Consider the following 16,476-nt stretch of genomic DNA (forward strand, 5'->3'; position numbering starts at 1 on the left):
TCTGAGTTACCACAGCCTGTCAGATCAAACCAGTCTGGCCAATCTCTGGTGACCTTTCTCATCAATAAGGCATTTCTGTCCACAAAACTGGATGTTTTTTTCTTTATTGCACCATTCTGATTAAACTCTAGAGACTGTTGTGTGTGAAATCCCAGTAGATTAGCAGTTTCAGAAATACTCAAACCAGCCTGGCATTCTGATGGTTGATGTGTACATTATTTGAAGCTGCAGGTCTGTATAATTTATGCACTGTACTGCTACTACACGACTGACTGATCAGATAACTGCATGAATGAGTAGGTGTACAGGTGTAAGTGCTCAGTGAGTGTACAGGTGCAAGTGCTCAGTGAGTGTATATCGTAAAATCTAACCTTAAATAATGCATAGCCTACAAACATTAATTAGAGAGAGCTATTTCTGACCTTCCTGATACAAAACTGTGTCAAATGGTTTTAAAACTAAGACTGTTAATTTGTGGTCTCGGAACTGGACTCTTGTAAACACTAAAATTCATGTTTGTTGAGGCCTTGAGGGATAGAGAGGTTTATCCTGGAAATGGCCGTGTAAAATAGGTTTGTTAAAACCACATAAATGTTATGAGTAGAAACAAAAACAAGCGTAAAATCTGGGCCCTTTAAAGCGTCCCCATTGCAGGCGTCATAATTTATCAAGACGAACAGCGACATCTAGCGGCGAGTGGAACATCAGGCACGTTCGCGAAGCAAATGTTTCACAGTTTTGAGCTCTTCAGTGTGTATTTTTCACGAAGTTAGATGTATCTTGCATTTCCTAGACATGTGCAGAGAGATCATCCTAACTCTCTCTTCCTTTTTACTACTCACTGCTGCTCTCATTTTAGCATTATCTGCGCATATTTCGACCATTAGGTAAAACCCAAGCACTCCAGGCTCTAACTGCAGTATATTTAGCGTCAGAGCAGTGATTTTCTTGCCCTGTTTGAAGGACCATGATATAAAAAATAATAAACTGCTTCGTGATTCTGGACTTCATATGTGAGAGAGAGAGAGAGAGAGAGAGAGAGAGAGAGAGAGAGACGAAACTGAATCAGCTTCTGATTCGCCAGCGTCTTGTTCGAATTTTCCCGTTCCACCTTAAATGGTCCAGCAGTTACACTCTGTCGCCCGAGGCGCCAGAACGCAACTGCTGCATCATTTAAGGTGGAACGGGAAAACTGGAACAAGACGCTGGCGAATAGGAAGCCAACTTGAGCCTCGTGAAAAAAAAAACACCCAGAAGTGAACGAACGGCGACCCGGAAGCGGTGAAAGCTAGAAGCGCATAGAAAGAACATCAAGCGCTTTTAGCTTTTTATTCTGCGAAGGGAAAAAAGCTGCAGCCGGAATAAAAGGTCTGTCCAACACGTTTTTACTCCTTCTTGCCGACGCGACGCGAATATTTAGTGGCAGTGCATGCCTGCAAAGCCCGTATCGGTGGTGTTTAATGTACGCGGGAGGTTAAAAATCTCCCCAAAAATCATTAAAGCGAACGCGGCTGATGGTTTTTGCAGTGAAAGGGTTTTTTTGTGAGGAAATTCGCCACCTCGCCGCTGCAGAGAGAGACAGTGTGGGAAATGATGGAGCCGAGCTGCGAGTAGCTGCCGTACGAGTGTTTTTGCACGGCAGGATTGTTGTAGGAAGTGTCAGGTTTTTTTTCCAGAGGGGCCGGGCAATTCAAAGGTGCAATTCTTCTTCATAAACAAACAGCCACATTCCCACACATACACCACAGTCAGGTCCTGCGGTTTTCTGCCTGCTCCATCCCCGTCCAACACAAACCGAGGGGCAAATTTGGGCTCCGCAGAATATGGCGCCCTTCCTTATGAAAATAAAGACAGGCTGCCATTTTAGTTGTTTCTTTTTTTGTTCTTTTGTCTGAAACGTTTTGTTGAAGCCGTGTTAATGTGTGTGGCGTGCACGAGGCTGAAGTTGGCTTCCTATTCTCCAGCTTCTTGTTCTGATTTCCCCGTTCCACCTTAAATGGTGCAGCAGTTACATTCTGGCGCCTGAGTCACAGTTATAATGCGTCCGAGACGCCACAATGTAACTGCTGCACCATTTAAGGTGGAACGGGAAAATTAGAAAGAAGCTGACTTTAGCCTCGTGTGGAGTGCAGTGTGCTGCGTGAACTTCACTCTCCAGCCTTTTCTGAACGATGGATATGAACTGGTAGCAGGAAAGAACGAAAAAGTTCTGCAACTTTTGTGTCCCTGTCAAGGGAAAAAACGTTCATTTATAGATATTTGGTGAGCTTAATTTATTAAGTGGACATTTCTGGCGTTGACACTTTGGGGACAGTGGCATTGACACTGAGTTACGGTCACAGTACGCATATTTATGGTTCCATATGATTTTAGCCTCTGAGGTGAAGATTTTATCTGATTTTATATATATATAAAAATATATAGCATTTTGGTAAGTAAATAATGATGAGAAAGTTTACCACAATTATGACTTAGTAACAAATATTTATGACATGGCATCTCATTCCTAAATTGGCTTGGAAAAGCCAAGTTACTGTTCTTCATAATCTCCTTCTTGTTGTTATTATTATGCGCTAAAATTAATGTTTCTCTTCCTGCAGTTTTTGAGCTAGAACAAATTTTGCAGGATGAATGGCAGAATGCTCGGGACATTCACATCTAACTGCCACATCTCTCACACAGACACTCATACACAGTACACACAGCCTAATGCACAGCAGTATCAGCACAAATAATGGATTAATGGTAGCAGTAGACTTAAGGAGGCAGTGGATTTAAGATGGCAGTGAATTTAAGGTATCGGTAGATTTAAAATACCAATGACCTTAAGGTAGAAGTGGATTTAAGGGAACTGGTTTTAAGGTAACAGTGTATTAAAGATACTACTGAATTTAAGGTAACAGGAGATTTAGGATCCCAGTGCATTGAAGATAGCAGTGGATTTACGGTTTAAGTGAATTTAAGATATTTTAGATTTAGATGCAAAGTCATATTAACGAAATGTTAAGTCATAATTATGAAATAGAAGTAATAACAGATAGAATCTCATTGTTATGAGAGAGCAAATCATAATTATGGGATACTAAGTCAATTAAGAGAGAGGGTCTCATTATTTTGAGATAGCAAGTCAAACTTATGAGACACAAATTAAAGTTATCCTTAAGTATTAATAACAGTTATGGAAAACTTTCTCATTATTATGACTTATTAAATGGCTATATTTTTCTATGTATTGCACATATTGGTTGAGCTCAAACAAACACAAATTTAGCATATTAATCTGGACAAACTGATGCGTTGTTTTTAAGCTGAACATGGCTAACAGGTTGGCTTCAGATGACAAAACTTTTAGAGTGTACACAACACTCCACATGTACAACCCAGTTTCCAAAAAAGTTGGGACACTGTACAAAATGTAAATAAAAACAGAATGCGATAATGTGAAATAATTCACAGAGACCTTTTTTATTGTTTTTTGAAAAATATATGCCCATTGTTAATGCGATGCCAGCATCATGTGTCAGAAAAGTTGGAATGGGGCAACAAAAGACGTGAAGTTGTGTAATGCTTAAAAAAACAACTAATTAGGTTAACTGGCAACAGATCAGTAACATGATTGGGTAAAAAAAAAAAAAAACAGCATCCCAGAGAGGCTGAGTCTTTCAGAAGTAAAGATGGGGAGGGGTTTGCCACTCTGTTAAAGATTGCACGATCAAATAGTGCAACATTTCAAGAATAACGTTTTTCAACATAAAATAGCATAGATTTCATCATCTATGGTACATAATATCATTAAAGGTTTCAGAGAATCCAGAGAGATCTCTGTATGCAAGGGACAAGGCCAAAAACCACTACTGACAGGCCGTGATCTTTGGGCCCTCAGGTAGCACTGCATTAAAATCAGAACACAGTTCTGTAGTGGAAATCAATGCATGGGCTCAGGAACATCTGTGAGGGCACCATTAATGCTGAACGATATATACATGTTCAGGAGCAACATATGCTGCCATCCAGATGATGTCTTTTCAGGAAAGATTTTGCTTATTTTTAGCAAGACAATGTCAAACCACATTCTGCATGTATTACAACAGCATTTCTCTGTATTAAGAGTCCAGGTGCTAAACTCGCCTTCCTGCAGTCCAGACCTGTCACCTATTGAAAACATTCAGCGTGTTATGAAATGAAAAATACGACAAAGGAGACCCCAAACTCAGCAGCTGAAATCCTATATCAAGCAAGACTGCAGCAGTTTGTCTCCTCATTTCCCAAACGCTTACAAAGAGTTGTTAAAAGAGGAGGTGATGCAGCACAGTGGTAAAAATGCCCCGTCCCATCCTTTCTGAAATGTGTTGCTGCCATCAAATTCAAAATGTGCAAATATTTTTCAAAAAACAACAAAATTTCTCAGTTTTAGCATCTGATATGTTCTCTTTGTACTATTTTTAATTAAATACATACGGTTTAAATGATTGTCACATCATTCCATTTTGCACAACATCCCAACTTTTTTTGGAAACAGGGTTGTAGACACTTTGTTCAGTGGTAAGTTAAAGGGGAATTCCCCAGACAACATTTCTTGATACAAGATACACGATATAAACATAGTCATTCAGAGTGGCCTGATGTGAAATGCTCCATTCTAGAGAATCTTGCTGATGGTGGTGATGGGAACCAGACATCCAAAGAGTTTAATGCATCTTAAAGCTCCCTCACTTAAAATACATGAAATTATTTCTTTTACGACAGGCCAAAGCCTTATCAGAAAGCTAAAACACATTTTTAATGGCGGAGAAGTACATGCACGGAGTTCTAATGCAAAATAGTTGCCCAGGAAACTTTTTTTTTTTTTTTTCCTTTTCAGATTTACCACCGTTTTGCCCTTATCAGCATTACATATAAAAACTCAGAAGACATATGTAGGTTCACTGGTTATTTTGAATAGTAAATAAAATATAGACATTGCATCCCCTGGTTTCTGTCAGCTCCACTGCAAAGAAATCCCAGTAACAAAAACACTCTGACTGACTTTGTTTACATCTTAACAACTGAAATATACAGAGATTTTGAAAAATCAGAGAAATTCCCCTTTAATAATCAAGTAATGTTACACAAATAAGGTAGCAAAGGAAGCTGCTAGTTTAGCTGCTTGGCTAAGTGCTATTCCTATCTTGTGACGTTTGGGAAATTTTGGAAGCACACAGTTGTTGGCGTAGGACATATAACACTTACTTAAAAATGCTGATTACTGTAATTATGTATCCAAATTTTTTTCTTTTTTTGCAGCTTTAAAAATAATATATTTAACGTTCATATATATTTTAAAAATGGAAACATAAGCAAGAACAAAATTCAATGTTAATTTCTAAGCCTGTCTGACAGCTCTAATAGGCGATACAACGTTTCAACCAATAATGATTTAGACCTCTCAGTAGTGTATTGAAATCGTTACAGCCTTAGTTGTTATCATGCTTTACATGGCAAAGACATGTTTATATAACATTACTGGTGTTGTTCTTTAAGAATAGCACACAGATGGCTTATACATAGTAGTTATAATGCTTTAATTGGCAAAGGCATTTTTAAACAACAATTCTATTACAGTACCTACTAAAACTAGTGTATTATGTATTAACCATTATTATGCTGTTCTCATTGTGATTTTTAACCTGTTTTAAAATGATCTGGTTTGCTTTCACTGAAGGGATGGCGGAGCCTCGATTCAATAATCCTTATTTCTGGCCACCACCTCCCTCCATGCCTGGTCAGGTGAGTTCACCTTACGCCTCTCTTTTAAAACAAGCACTGATATTCACACATCAGACTAACGTGTGTGACAGTCTGCCTATTGAATATAAATGAGTTTTTATCCTGTCCAGTTACTGAAACAATAATTTTTCAGAAATATCGCCACTAGTGGGAGCCACAGTAGTGTAATAAAATAAACCCTAATTTGTACATTATGTACTAAATACCAGAAATGTCTGGTTGTGGGGAACTTGTCTTATTTTAGCCAGTCATCTGATTTCTTATTTACTGCTTCCATAAAATATAGGGCAATGTAAATTTTATTTCTATTTAAATTTATCCATTACAAGTTGCATACACATGCACCATTGCTACGAAGTTCTGCTATATGGTGACCATAGACCGCTCATACCAAGTAATGTCAATGTCCCCAGTTGAGCATAACGAATGATTCTTACAGCTGGATAACCTGGTTCTTATCAACAAGATCAAAGAGCAGCTGATGGCAGAAAAGATCAGACCTCCGCATTTGCCATCCTCCACTGTTCCCTCTCAGCAGACCCTGCTGGTGGCCTCACCGCCCTCAGATGCTGGCCAGCATGTGATGTCCATCCCTAAGCTGCAGCAGGTGCCGGGGCTGCAGGCCCACAACTCCTCCCAGCCGGACACTGCCCTTCACGCCCGCCCCGCCTCCAGCACCGTGGCAGGTACTTGTCAAAACAATACACTGTTAAAGACAATCTCTTATCTCTAAAAATAGACATAAGTATCAGGTTTCCGGGTAGCTGCTGTGGTTCTTTATAGCTATGCACTGTACTGTTGTCCATTTTTATAGAAAACACTGTTATACAGTGGGTTAAGCTGCATTAAAGGGAATTGTAATGAGCAATACGTTTGTATTTGATGATCTAGAGCTGAACATGGATGACAAGTCAGCTGTGAAAGCTAAAGGATTATGGGAAGACTGGCATATGCGTCAAGCTGTTGACCAGGCTGCTAGAGTGAACCATCGTTCAGGTAAAACAAAACAAAAACACAAAACAAGACACTTGTGTATATCTGGCTCCGACTCCTGAAAAGAGTGCTACCTTTGTAAGCCTTTTTACTTTTCTTTGGATTAAACATTGGCATTTTTGGTACTCTCTTTAAATTTTCTATTTCCAAAATATTTGCAACATAACAGTATGTATTAAAAATATTGTAATATCAGTCTGTCTAGCATAAAGTGTGACTGTACTGGTTTTGGGAAAACAACAAAGGCCTCTTGGGGAAGCTCAGCCCTTTATAGCCATTATAGTCATTACATCCAAATTTTTGATTATGAATATTGGGTATTATTGCCCCTAAACTGCAGGTTTATTATTCTGTTATTAATATAATGGCTTTTTATTCAGTCATTATGCTGAATTATTTGGTAAATAATATGATGCTAAATACTTTGAAACTAACATGGCAGTTATGTAGTTAAATTGTGGACCCACAAACAGGCCTTTAGGTTTTAAGGGAATCAAATAAAAAAGGAACATAACTGCATTCCACTTGTTCAAACACAGGCCTGGTAGCCACTTCTCGCGCCGACAGTCACAACACTTCTGAGGCCATGACCCCCACCACCCCGACGTCTAGCAGTCAGAACCGGCTGGGAGGAGCACCCTCCCTGAATGTGATCTCAGGCCTGGCCAGCGCTCCTGGCATGGATCAGGTGAAAAGTGGGAGCTTGGCAGGGATGCTGGGGCCACAGCCGAAAGCCCCGCGTGGCCGTAAGAAGATCAAAGCAGAGAACAACACCGGTCCCTTGCTGGTGGTGCCCTACCCCATCTTGGCCTCAGGCCCTGACCAGTCAGTCACCATCGCCAAAGAGGGGAAAACCTACAGGTTTGAATATTTAAGGTCTATTCAAGGTTATAAGACCTTTAGTGTCTGTATTAGACCTCCATAATAAGTATGAATTTACAGAAGGACTGCATTAATTAGTCAAAAAAGTAAATGAATCTTTGTCAGTGTTATGTCATCTTGAGCAAAGCTTTATGTTCTGTAATGTTTATATGATACATATTTGTTACATGGAGACATTATAACAATAAGACTGGTTGAAATACAAATGAGAGAGCTTGTAACCGTCAAAATGCTGCATTACGGAAAGGCCCACCCTTCAACAAATACAGCCTGTCACTGTGTTGCTAAAGACCTAAGTGGGAGAAAGAGCCATTTGTTGTGGAGATATGTGCATGTGTAATTGCCAGAATAAAAAACATATGCATAATCTGAGACAAACACCACCGACTATTTCTGTGTGTTTTGTCAGTTTTAACCAGTGACTTCCAAAACCTTTCGAACCCTGAGCCTGGTTATTAGTGTCAGGTTTACAGACATCTTTCCATTCAAATAGATATGAGCCTGAGATCAAGTTGGTGGCAGTGTTCTCCAGAATGTACCGTACTATTTTAATACTTGGATGTTTGTATTCTGTGCAGGTGTAAAGTTTGTCCACTCACCTTCTTCAACAAGTCAGAGATGCAGATTCATTCCAAGTCCCACACAGAGGCCAAACCCCATAAGTGTCCTCACTGTTCAAAATCTTTTGCCAACGCTTCATACCTAGCGCAGCACCTCCGGATTCACTTAGGGATAAAGCCTTATCACTGCTCCTACTGTGAGAACTCCTTCCGCCAGCTGTCTCACCTGCAACAGCACACAAGGTCAGAGCCTTTGATGAAACCCATTCAACCACATCCAGCACCATATTTTACCCAATGCAATGCAAAGTGCAGAACCCAGTGGAAAATTGAACTCGTGTGTTTATGATTATTTGTTATTTATTTGTAGGATTCATACTGGGGATAGACCATATAAATGCGCCCAACCTGGATGTGAAAAAGCATTTACACAGCTCTCAAATTTACAGGTGAGTATAACAAAAAGAGATCACAGTGTGACTGACTGGTAAGACAGTAGTACTGACTAATACTGTATTCTTACAATATATTTATTCCAACATTAGTTCCATACTAAAGCGGAATAAGGCATATGATTATTGTTTAGAATATTGCCATAATCAAATCATTAAGAACACTACACTGCATAGTGTTGTATAATGCATTTGTTTGATAACTTATAACTGCTTAAGTCTCAAACTTAAGACATTATCAGATGATCTGTATCTTCCCTGTCACATCACTAATACAGCAATACAGGTCTACTAGCAGCTGCATTTGCCCAAACCATGACACTACCTCCACTACTTGACTCCAGTCAAGGTGCCATACTTTAGATCTGTGGTTCCCAACCCTGGTCCTGTAGTATCCCCTGCCCTGCACGTTTTAATGTTTCCAGTGCTCCCAACACACCTGACTCACCTAATCAGCTCATTAACAAGCCCTACATGACTTGAAGTAGGTGTGGTGGGTACTGGGAAAACACTAACATGTGCAGGGCAGCAGGTACTCCAAGATCAGACTTGGGAACCTGCGCTTAAGGTTGTGAGCAGTTGCTCCATTACTTTTTCCAGCACCATTTGACAGGTTAATATTCACCTTAAGTTCCATATCGCATCACTGTAACTTCTCTCATATTTCTTAGTCCCATCAGAGGCAGCACAATAAAGACAAACCATACAAGTGTCCGAACTGCTACCGTGCCTACACAGATTCGGCCTCCCTACAGATCCACCTGTCAGCACACGCTGTGAAGAACGCTAAAGCTTATTGCTGCAGTATGTGTGGCCGCGCGTACACATCGGTGAGTACCAGCATTTCTACCTACTTCCGACCAAGGCTAAACCTTACATCATAATGAGCTTAAACATCCTCAAGCAATAAATTGTAATTATAAAATGTTGACAGCACTGCAGTATGCCTCACATTGCCAAAATGAATGATACTTCCAAAGCAAGTAGCAAGAACAAATTTTGATGCTTTTAAAGACTACTGTTTAATATAAAGCATACCTGTGCTTAAGGGTGGAGTTTGACATTTGTGGCAGCACCTATCTTTGCAACTGAAGTGAAACACTTTGCTTCCTTCTCTCCCAACTGCTCCCATCCAGCTCCATTCTGGCTGAGCAGGGCTTCTTTCAGGACTAGAAAATGTGAACAAAAAAGACAAAGAAACTAGTGAGATCCAGTGCATGATAATATGCTGCATCAGTGTTTCCGTGATGCTTTTAAAAATTACATGATTACAGATCTAGAATCACTATGAAAAACTACAAACTGCACCTTTAACCAGTAAACTTTGATTCATTACCAAGTTCATTCAGCTGTTGTGCTAATGTTCTAATCAAATCTCAATATACACATTTCTTGTTTGTTCTTGTTTTTAGGAGACCTACCTTATGAAGCACATGTCCAAACACACGGTGGTTGAGCATCTTGTTAGCCACCATTCTCCACAGAGAACAGAATCTCCCAGTATCCCCATACGCGTATCTCTCATCTGAGCTTCCCTCTGCTCTTCTCTTTACCTCCTCTTCCTTTCAAAAAGGTTGTTTTTTTTGTTTTGTCTTTTGTGTGCCAGGCTGCTCTTCTATTGAGAATAAGAAGACAGAAAAGGAATATGCAGCACCCCGGTTCTCAAAGGACACTGTGTCTGCCATATTCTTCTATATTTTAGCCATTTAGTACAAATTGATGTAGCTGCTTGACTGGCTACATCTCATCACCTGGTGTCCAAGGTGAGTCAGCACCAGACACCAGTCTAAATGGGAATCTAAACATGCATCCCAAGAATAGAACAACAGGCTGTTTCCTACTTGCTTGTTCTCAGATTATCAAGGGTGTGTTAGGGAGACATCCAAAGATAAACTTAAAGCACTTTCCAGTTTCGGGGTTAGCTCAAAAGTTCGAAGTTTTCCAAGGGGAAGTCAGGCTTTAGCTTTGGGGCTAACTATGATTATTAAAGTATAGTGGCTCTTTTGTTTGTCGTTTTCCATCTCCATTTTTAGTTATGAGCACCATCTCGTTTTACAGGGTAGCGTGTTTAGTTTTAGTGTGGACATGACAAATCCTCCACTTTAAACTTGTGTAATCCTTGATTAACAGATATCAGACCTTGGAAAAAAATGTGAAGTAATGTATGAATCTTGGTTAGATGCAGCATCATTGTGATGAGTACTGGTTTGGGTAGGACAGTTCAGAGGATATGTGGATCCTGGGAGGAAACCAAGAAATTTATGACAAAGTGTGGGCGCGAATATGTTTGAGTATACAGTCTTTTGCAAAAGGTTGGGCACTCTTGCTAAAATAATTTTGTTTTTTGTGAAAGTAAGTTAACCTTTTTAGAACGCAAAGTTCTGCACATTTTAGTACACAGTTTCTATTTATTTACTAAATTAAACATATTGAGGGAAAATGTGTTTTATTTTTTAGAATAAGTTCACTAAATAAAAACAAATTGTGCACTAAAATGTGCAGAATTTGTTCCCTGTAGAGGATGTGTGAACTTATTTTCACAAAGATATGTAAATAATAAGTACAAACTGTGCACTAAAATGTGCAGAAAAATGTTACACAAGTACTCTGTAGAGCGGGATGTCAAATTGGGGACCTTCGAGTGCACCCTGAATTCATGAAGGCCTTGCTATTTAGCTGATGAGCTGAATCAGGTGTGTTTAATGAGGCAGAGTGCTGATGGCTGCAGTGTTTTGGCCTGCAAGGACTGAAGCCTGACACGTGTGCTGTGGAGGATGTATGAACTTGTCGATTTACTAAGTAAAAACAAAACATGACCAGAGATTCCCAAACTTTTGTATAAGTCTGTAGCTATAAACAGGAAAGCATCAAATATTTGCATAAATTATCAATATTACCTACAGGATGCCTAGTGATATTATAAGCTCCATTTTCCAAATAATGTCCACATTTTAAATGTTAAATTCTAAAAAGCTAGCTCCCATGGTCTGTAGATCTAGTGAGCCTGATCTTATGTGTGTTACGAGCCCATTTATTTTTCTATTGTCTCAAAAGACATTTAAATTGAAAGGACTCTGAGGCTCTGGAAACTCCATAGAAATTGTGCAAATAAAAGAGCGTTGATGTAAATGGATGCTCTCTAAAATAACTGCTTGCATTAATTACATCACAGATGTACTTACATATATATATTTGTGCAATGTCATAGAAATCAGTTTGATTTCCTCTACTCTCTTTTCTATAAGGTTAATCCTATTTTTTTGTAGGGCAAACTTTCTTCCCCAAATTGTTCAGCACTTGACGATCATACTAATTGCATTATTGCATTGTCTGTTTTAATGAAGCAATGTAATGACACAGCGGTGCTAGTCAAGTGTGAAATGTCATAACCAGAACCACATGCCCTGGCCAAGCTGTGATGTTACGTACTCTGTTAAGCTTTCCAAGCTATTTTTCTTTGCTCCCTTTCTTTGCTCACAGTGCAGTAATGTTCTGATGTACACATAAATAGCTCAACAGATCTTTCTTTATTGTGGCTTTAAAGACCAAGCACCTAATTCAGCAATGTACTTTGAAATATAAAGTATTAAAATTGTAATGTAGAAAAACACATCTAAAAAAACTGTAACAGTATTAAAAGGGAATCTGTCACTTAAACAAGCAACTTAGGAAACATATTTTGAATGTAAAAAAATTACTGCCAGACACTGCAATTTGGTTTAGACATGTACCACTGTGTTGTGCTGCAGCAGTCACTAGGGATGCTATTTAAAGTCCCAGCAAGAACAGTACTGCCTCTCTGTCAACTATTGTGTATGCTTAATTAGAATCTACATTTGTTGTGAAAATGTTACATTTCTATACAGAATTTCCCCCCTCTCTGAAAATAGTGGTACTACTAATTTCTAAATTTTTTATTTAACGTTTAGCACTGTTTCACTGAAAGTAAAATGAGTGGACCTTTTGGTTCTCTAGTGCTTTGTGTCTAGCCTTACGTTCCATGTGGCCTCACAGACATAATCCAAATATTCGCAGTAATGGCAGCAAATAGGGCGAGGTGGGTTACAACAGTTTCATGTTTAGATTTTAGTATATTTTATTGTTTTTGTGTGCGGTATAGTTAGTGTGGAGTACAAGTTATTAGTATTCAGTATTTTGCAGAAATTCCCCTGAAGGTGGGCCCAAACAGCCTGTTGGTAAATGAATGTGCAGGTGCTTACTGGTAATGACGTTCTACACACGTGTGTAATTTTGTTTAAACACATCTTTAAATGTATAGCTCTGTTAATTCTGAAAAAAAAACAACTACACCAGACCAAAAGGTTTTTTTAATATTGCATTAACTAATTCAGTGCATAACTAGTCTTTTGAATTGTCAGCGTGTCATTTTTTTGTGTTGTTAAACAACACTGCAGCTACGTCACTTCCATTATTGTTTGTCTTCAGTCAGTCATACCATACCAGTCACTTGTTAAGCTCATACTGTTTCATTGATGAACATTTAAAAAACTGCCAGAAATTATGTTGAATTGTTTTTATTATTACTGTTATTGTTGTTCTTATTTTTATAGGACCATATGTTGTTGCTCCCTGATATGTCCCATATACATTGCCCTAAATAATGATTTGTACAGTAATGGTTTACTGATTCATACAAATGATTTTTTAATAGTCTGTAAATGTGAGCAATGTTTTACTTTCAGTTAACCCAATGTTGCTTTCATTTTATCTGTTGGTGCTTACATTAAGAAATGTTTAAAAACCTCAGCAGATAACTGATGTTTCAATTCCTGTCTGTTACAGTTACCTTTCCCTTAATTGTAACTCAGAGTGCAAACCAGAGTTGTACAACTTTCCCTCATTATAATAAGTCTCTATTGAATAACGGTTTGAGCCTAAGACACTCAGACGTCTAGGAAGAATGTTCTCATTATGTGTTATAAAAATCCAACAGAAGCTATATGATGGAACTCGAGCATGTTTACATATCAGTGCCCTGATCAGAACATTTTGGGCGGTTAGGTTTTTGCAGATTGGTAGAGATTGATTTTAATCTCCATTTTTTCTACATTAGTAGTAGTAGATTAACAGTGCTTAATTTATGCCATTTAGCTCTAACCCAGTACACCCTGACTGGGCCTGTAATATTAGACTCCAGTTGACCACTTGCCTGGAAACAATACATGTTGAGCTGACCCAATGTATTTACTTGCTAAATCTCCCTAAATCAAACAATGTGTACATTTACTATAAAAGTATACTATGTATTCATTAATAGTGCAAATTAAAAGGTTTAGATACTGTACTTTGTTCATTTTTGTATCTGTATTTCCAGTTATTAATAATTTTTTCTGTAAGTACTGATTGTTTTTAATATCCATCATTTATTTGTAAGCCTTAATTTTACTCTCACTGAATGACAATTGTGTTTCCTTTTATTCCCCCATGTTGATGTTTTCAGTATTCAGTAAGCCTTTTTTATTTTTCCGCATGGAATTCTCTGACCGTAATCGTTATTAATTAACTGTTAACATATGTATGGCATTGTTATATATGTCTAGAAATTATTACTTTTTTTTCTTCATTTGTCTTGCATTGTGGTCTTCAAGATTTGGCTCAATATGCACAGACAATACAGCAAAATGAATTTAGAAAATATCAATGTTGAGGACACTTTGTATCTTTATCTTGTTTAATAAACTCAGACTGTTATATATGTGCCCACATGGTTTTTTGAAATTAATCGAATTTAAAAGAATGCTTGTCAGCTGGTGAAAGCTCCTTTTTAAATGACACATACAGAAGAAGTTTATTTAGTTCTGTCTTGTGATCAGTGCTGGCAGCTGCGTTTGACTGGCTAGGTGAAAGGTAGCAGTTGTCACAGGAGTCGTGTCTGCTGTTGTTTTTAATGTTACATTATATAAAGGGTCCCCAAAGTCAGTCCAGATGTCCTACACCATGTACATTTTTTGTGTTTTCCTCTCATCCAGCATATCTGATTTGGCTCATGAACTAATTAACAAGTCCTTCAGGTGTGTTAGAATAGGGAAAATGCAACAATGTGCAGAACATGGGGTCCCAAGCACTGACTTCGGGAACCCTTGCTGTACAGCTTATGATCAAATGTTTGGGCCTGCATGATCACCCTTTACAATCTGGCGCATTTGTGGCATCTGTAACAAACTAAAAACACTTAATCACATGTTCTGTATTCCAGCAAATGCTGGACTTCTGCAAACTACAGAAGCAACTCTCTCTTAAAAAGTAGGTTTTGTTACAAAATCCACAATTTGCAATTCCTTGCCATGAAAGCATCTGCAGACAGAAAACGACTATCTGGAGAATTTTACATCTCAGCATTTCTTCATAGTTTGTTAATACCTGCATATACATGGGTTAATACCCATATCTCTCATATGGTGATCAAAGCTAAAATTATGCATATTAGGAGTTCAGTTTTGTGACTTCTGCTATCGTTTTTAGAAATTCAAACTAAATATATAACGATCAAATGCGTGAGCTTCTGAAAAAACACAAATTATACAACAATGAAAATATACTTGTTTAATAAGAAAATAAATATTTTTGTTCATGTTACATGTAAACTGTTGTTCCAATTGTTCATGGAGTTTTCACATGGTGCTTATATAAACTGTGAAAAGGACATCACACTAAAATAAAGCTGATCAGCAGCAGTTCAGAAATCACATCGCCATTTGTCATTTTGTCAGTCAAAACATGCAGGTTACTGATTTCATACTGCAAATAGCTATAACGTATGTATATTACAACAATCACTCCTTTATATCAAACATCCTTTTAAATTCAGACAGATTTCACTCTATAAGTCCTATTTTATGCAATAGGTGGTTAGTGTTCATGTGCAGGTACCAGATAACTATCAAAAGGAAATTATGTATAATATATGAATTTGTACAAAATATGACACAATAAAACCCCCAATATTTATGATTCTGCTTAAAATGCAGCAGACATCATTCTGTATATAACAAACAACACTGTAAGGCTGTTCATATTAGTAAGACTGTAGATGATTTTATACAATACTCCACATGACTTTTCTGTCATTGACTCTTTAGTGCAATAAGACAGACATGGGTCTTTCAGAGTTTTAAAATAAAATGAATTATTACATCCTAATGCTGACAACTGTGTGGGTTAAATTAATCTCAAAAGTCTCCTGAAGTGTCTAAAATGTTCAAAGGTGAACTGGTGAAGTGTCAAGCCACTTTAAGTGGGGTCACTTCTGATTAGCAAAAAGCATCACTCACCTGCAGAAATAGTAAATTTCTACTGCTGTAGTAGTCAAGACCATGAGGCAGGACCAAGGCTAGGAATTCAGGTCGAAAACATCCACCAACTCTGTACTGATCTGAGATTGAGATCTTCTTTGGACTAGAGAATATTGCTAACGATGAAATAAGATATCGTAATGTTAAAATGTCTGCTTTAAACTGCTTAAAAGATGTTATGATCCTAAAGAAGCCTTTAGTTTTTGAACATTAATCCCAGTTAATGTCCTTAAAAAAAGGAGCATCTTGGCATAATGTAGATACATACATAGATTTACCTTGTAAAAACATTTCAGACAATTTAATTACATTTGTAGTCTGGTGGCATTTATACCTTTTACCACATCTAGCCAGGACACAAATGTGCTTGATTTAAACTACATACCCCAAAAGGCAATAGTGTTTTTCTGATGTAAACAGGAAACAAAAAAAAAAATCTGACCAAATAAAAGTGTTCCAGCTAAGCCCTGTTTTGTATCATTTCTCCCTTTCTGGATTGTCAATATCAAA

The 16,476-nt window shown here is 38.0% G+C and overlaps 1 protein-coding gene across 5 annotated transcripts; it reads left to right on the top strand.

Annotated features, from left to right (window-relative positions):
- The first annotated feature begins 1,192 nt into the window (after positions 1–1,192).
- znf362b (zinc finger protein 362b) lies at positions 1,193–12,089 on the top strand. Of its 5 annotated transcripts, none has more exons than XM_036591693.1 (9): positions 1,193–1,368; positions 5,702–5,766; positions 6,206–6,452; positions 6,658–6,762; positions 7,299–7,620; positions 8,220–8,444; positions 8,572–8,650; positions 9,325–9,483; positions 10,066–12,089. In XM_036591693.1, exons 2-9 carry the CDS (start codon positions 5,704–5,706, stop codon positions 10,180–10,182), a joined length of 1,317 nt encoding a protein of 438 aa, XP_036447586.1. In that variant the 5' UTR covers positions 1,193–1,368; positions 5,702–5,703; the 3' UTR covers positions 10,183–12,089. The 5 variants fall into 5 exon arrangements, with proteins under 5 accessions (XP_036447586.1, XP_036447588.1, XP_036447589.1 ...); XM_036591695.1 differs by having other exon boundaries at positions 6,233–6,452; XM_036591696.1 differs by having other exon boundaries at positions 6,302–6,452.
- The last annotated feature ends 4,387 nt before the right edge of the window (positions 12,090–16,476 follow it).

The sequence above is a fragment of the Colossoma macropomum genome, unplaced genomic scaffold (genome assembly GCF_904425465.1).
Source record: "Colossoma macropomum unplaced genomic scaffold, Colossoma_macropomum, whole genome shotgun sequence".
In the NCBI taxonomy this organism is placed as follows: Eukaryota; Metazoa; Chordata; class Actinopteri; order Characiformes; family Serrasalmidae; genus Colossoma; species Colossoma macropomum.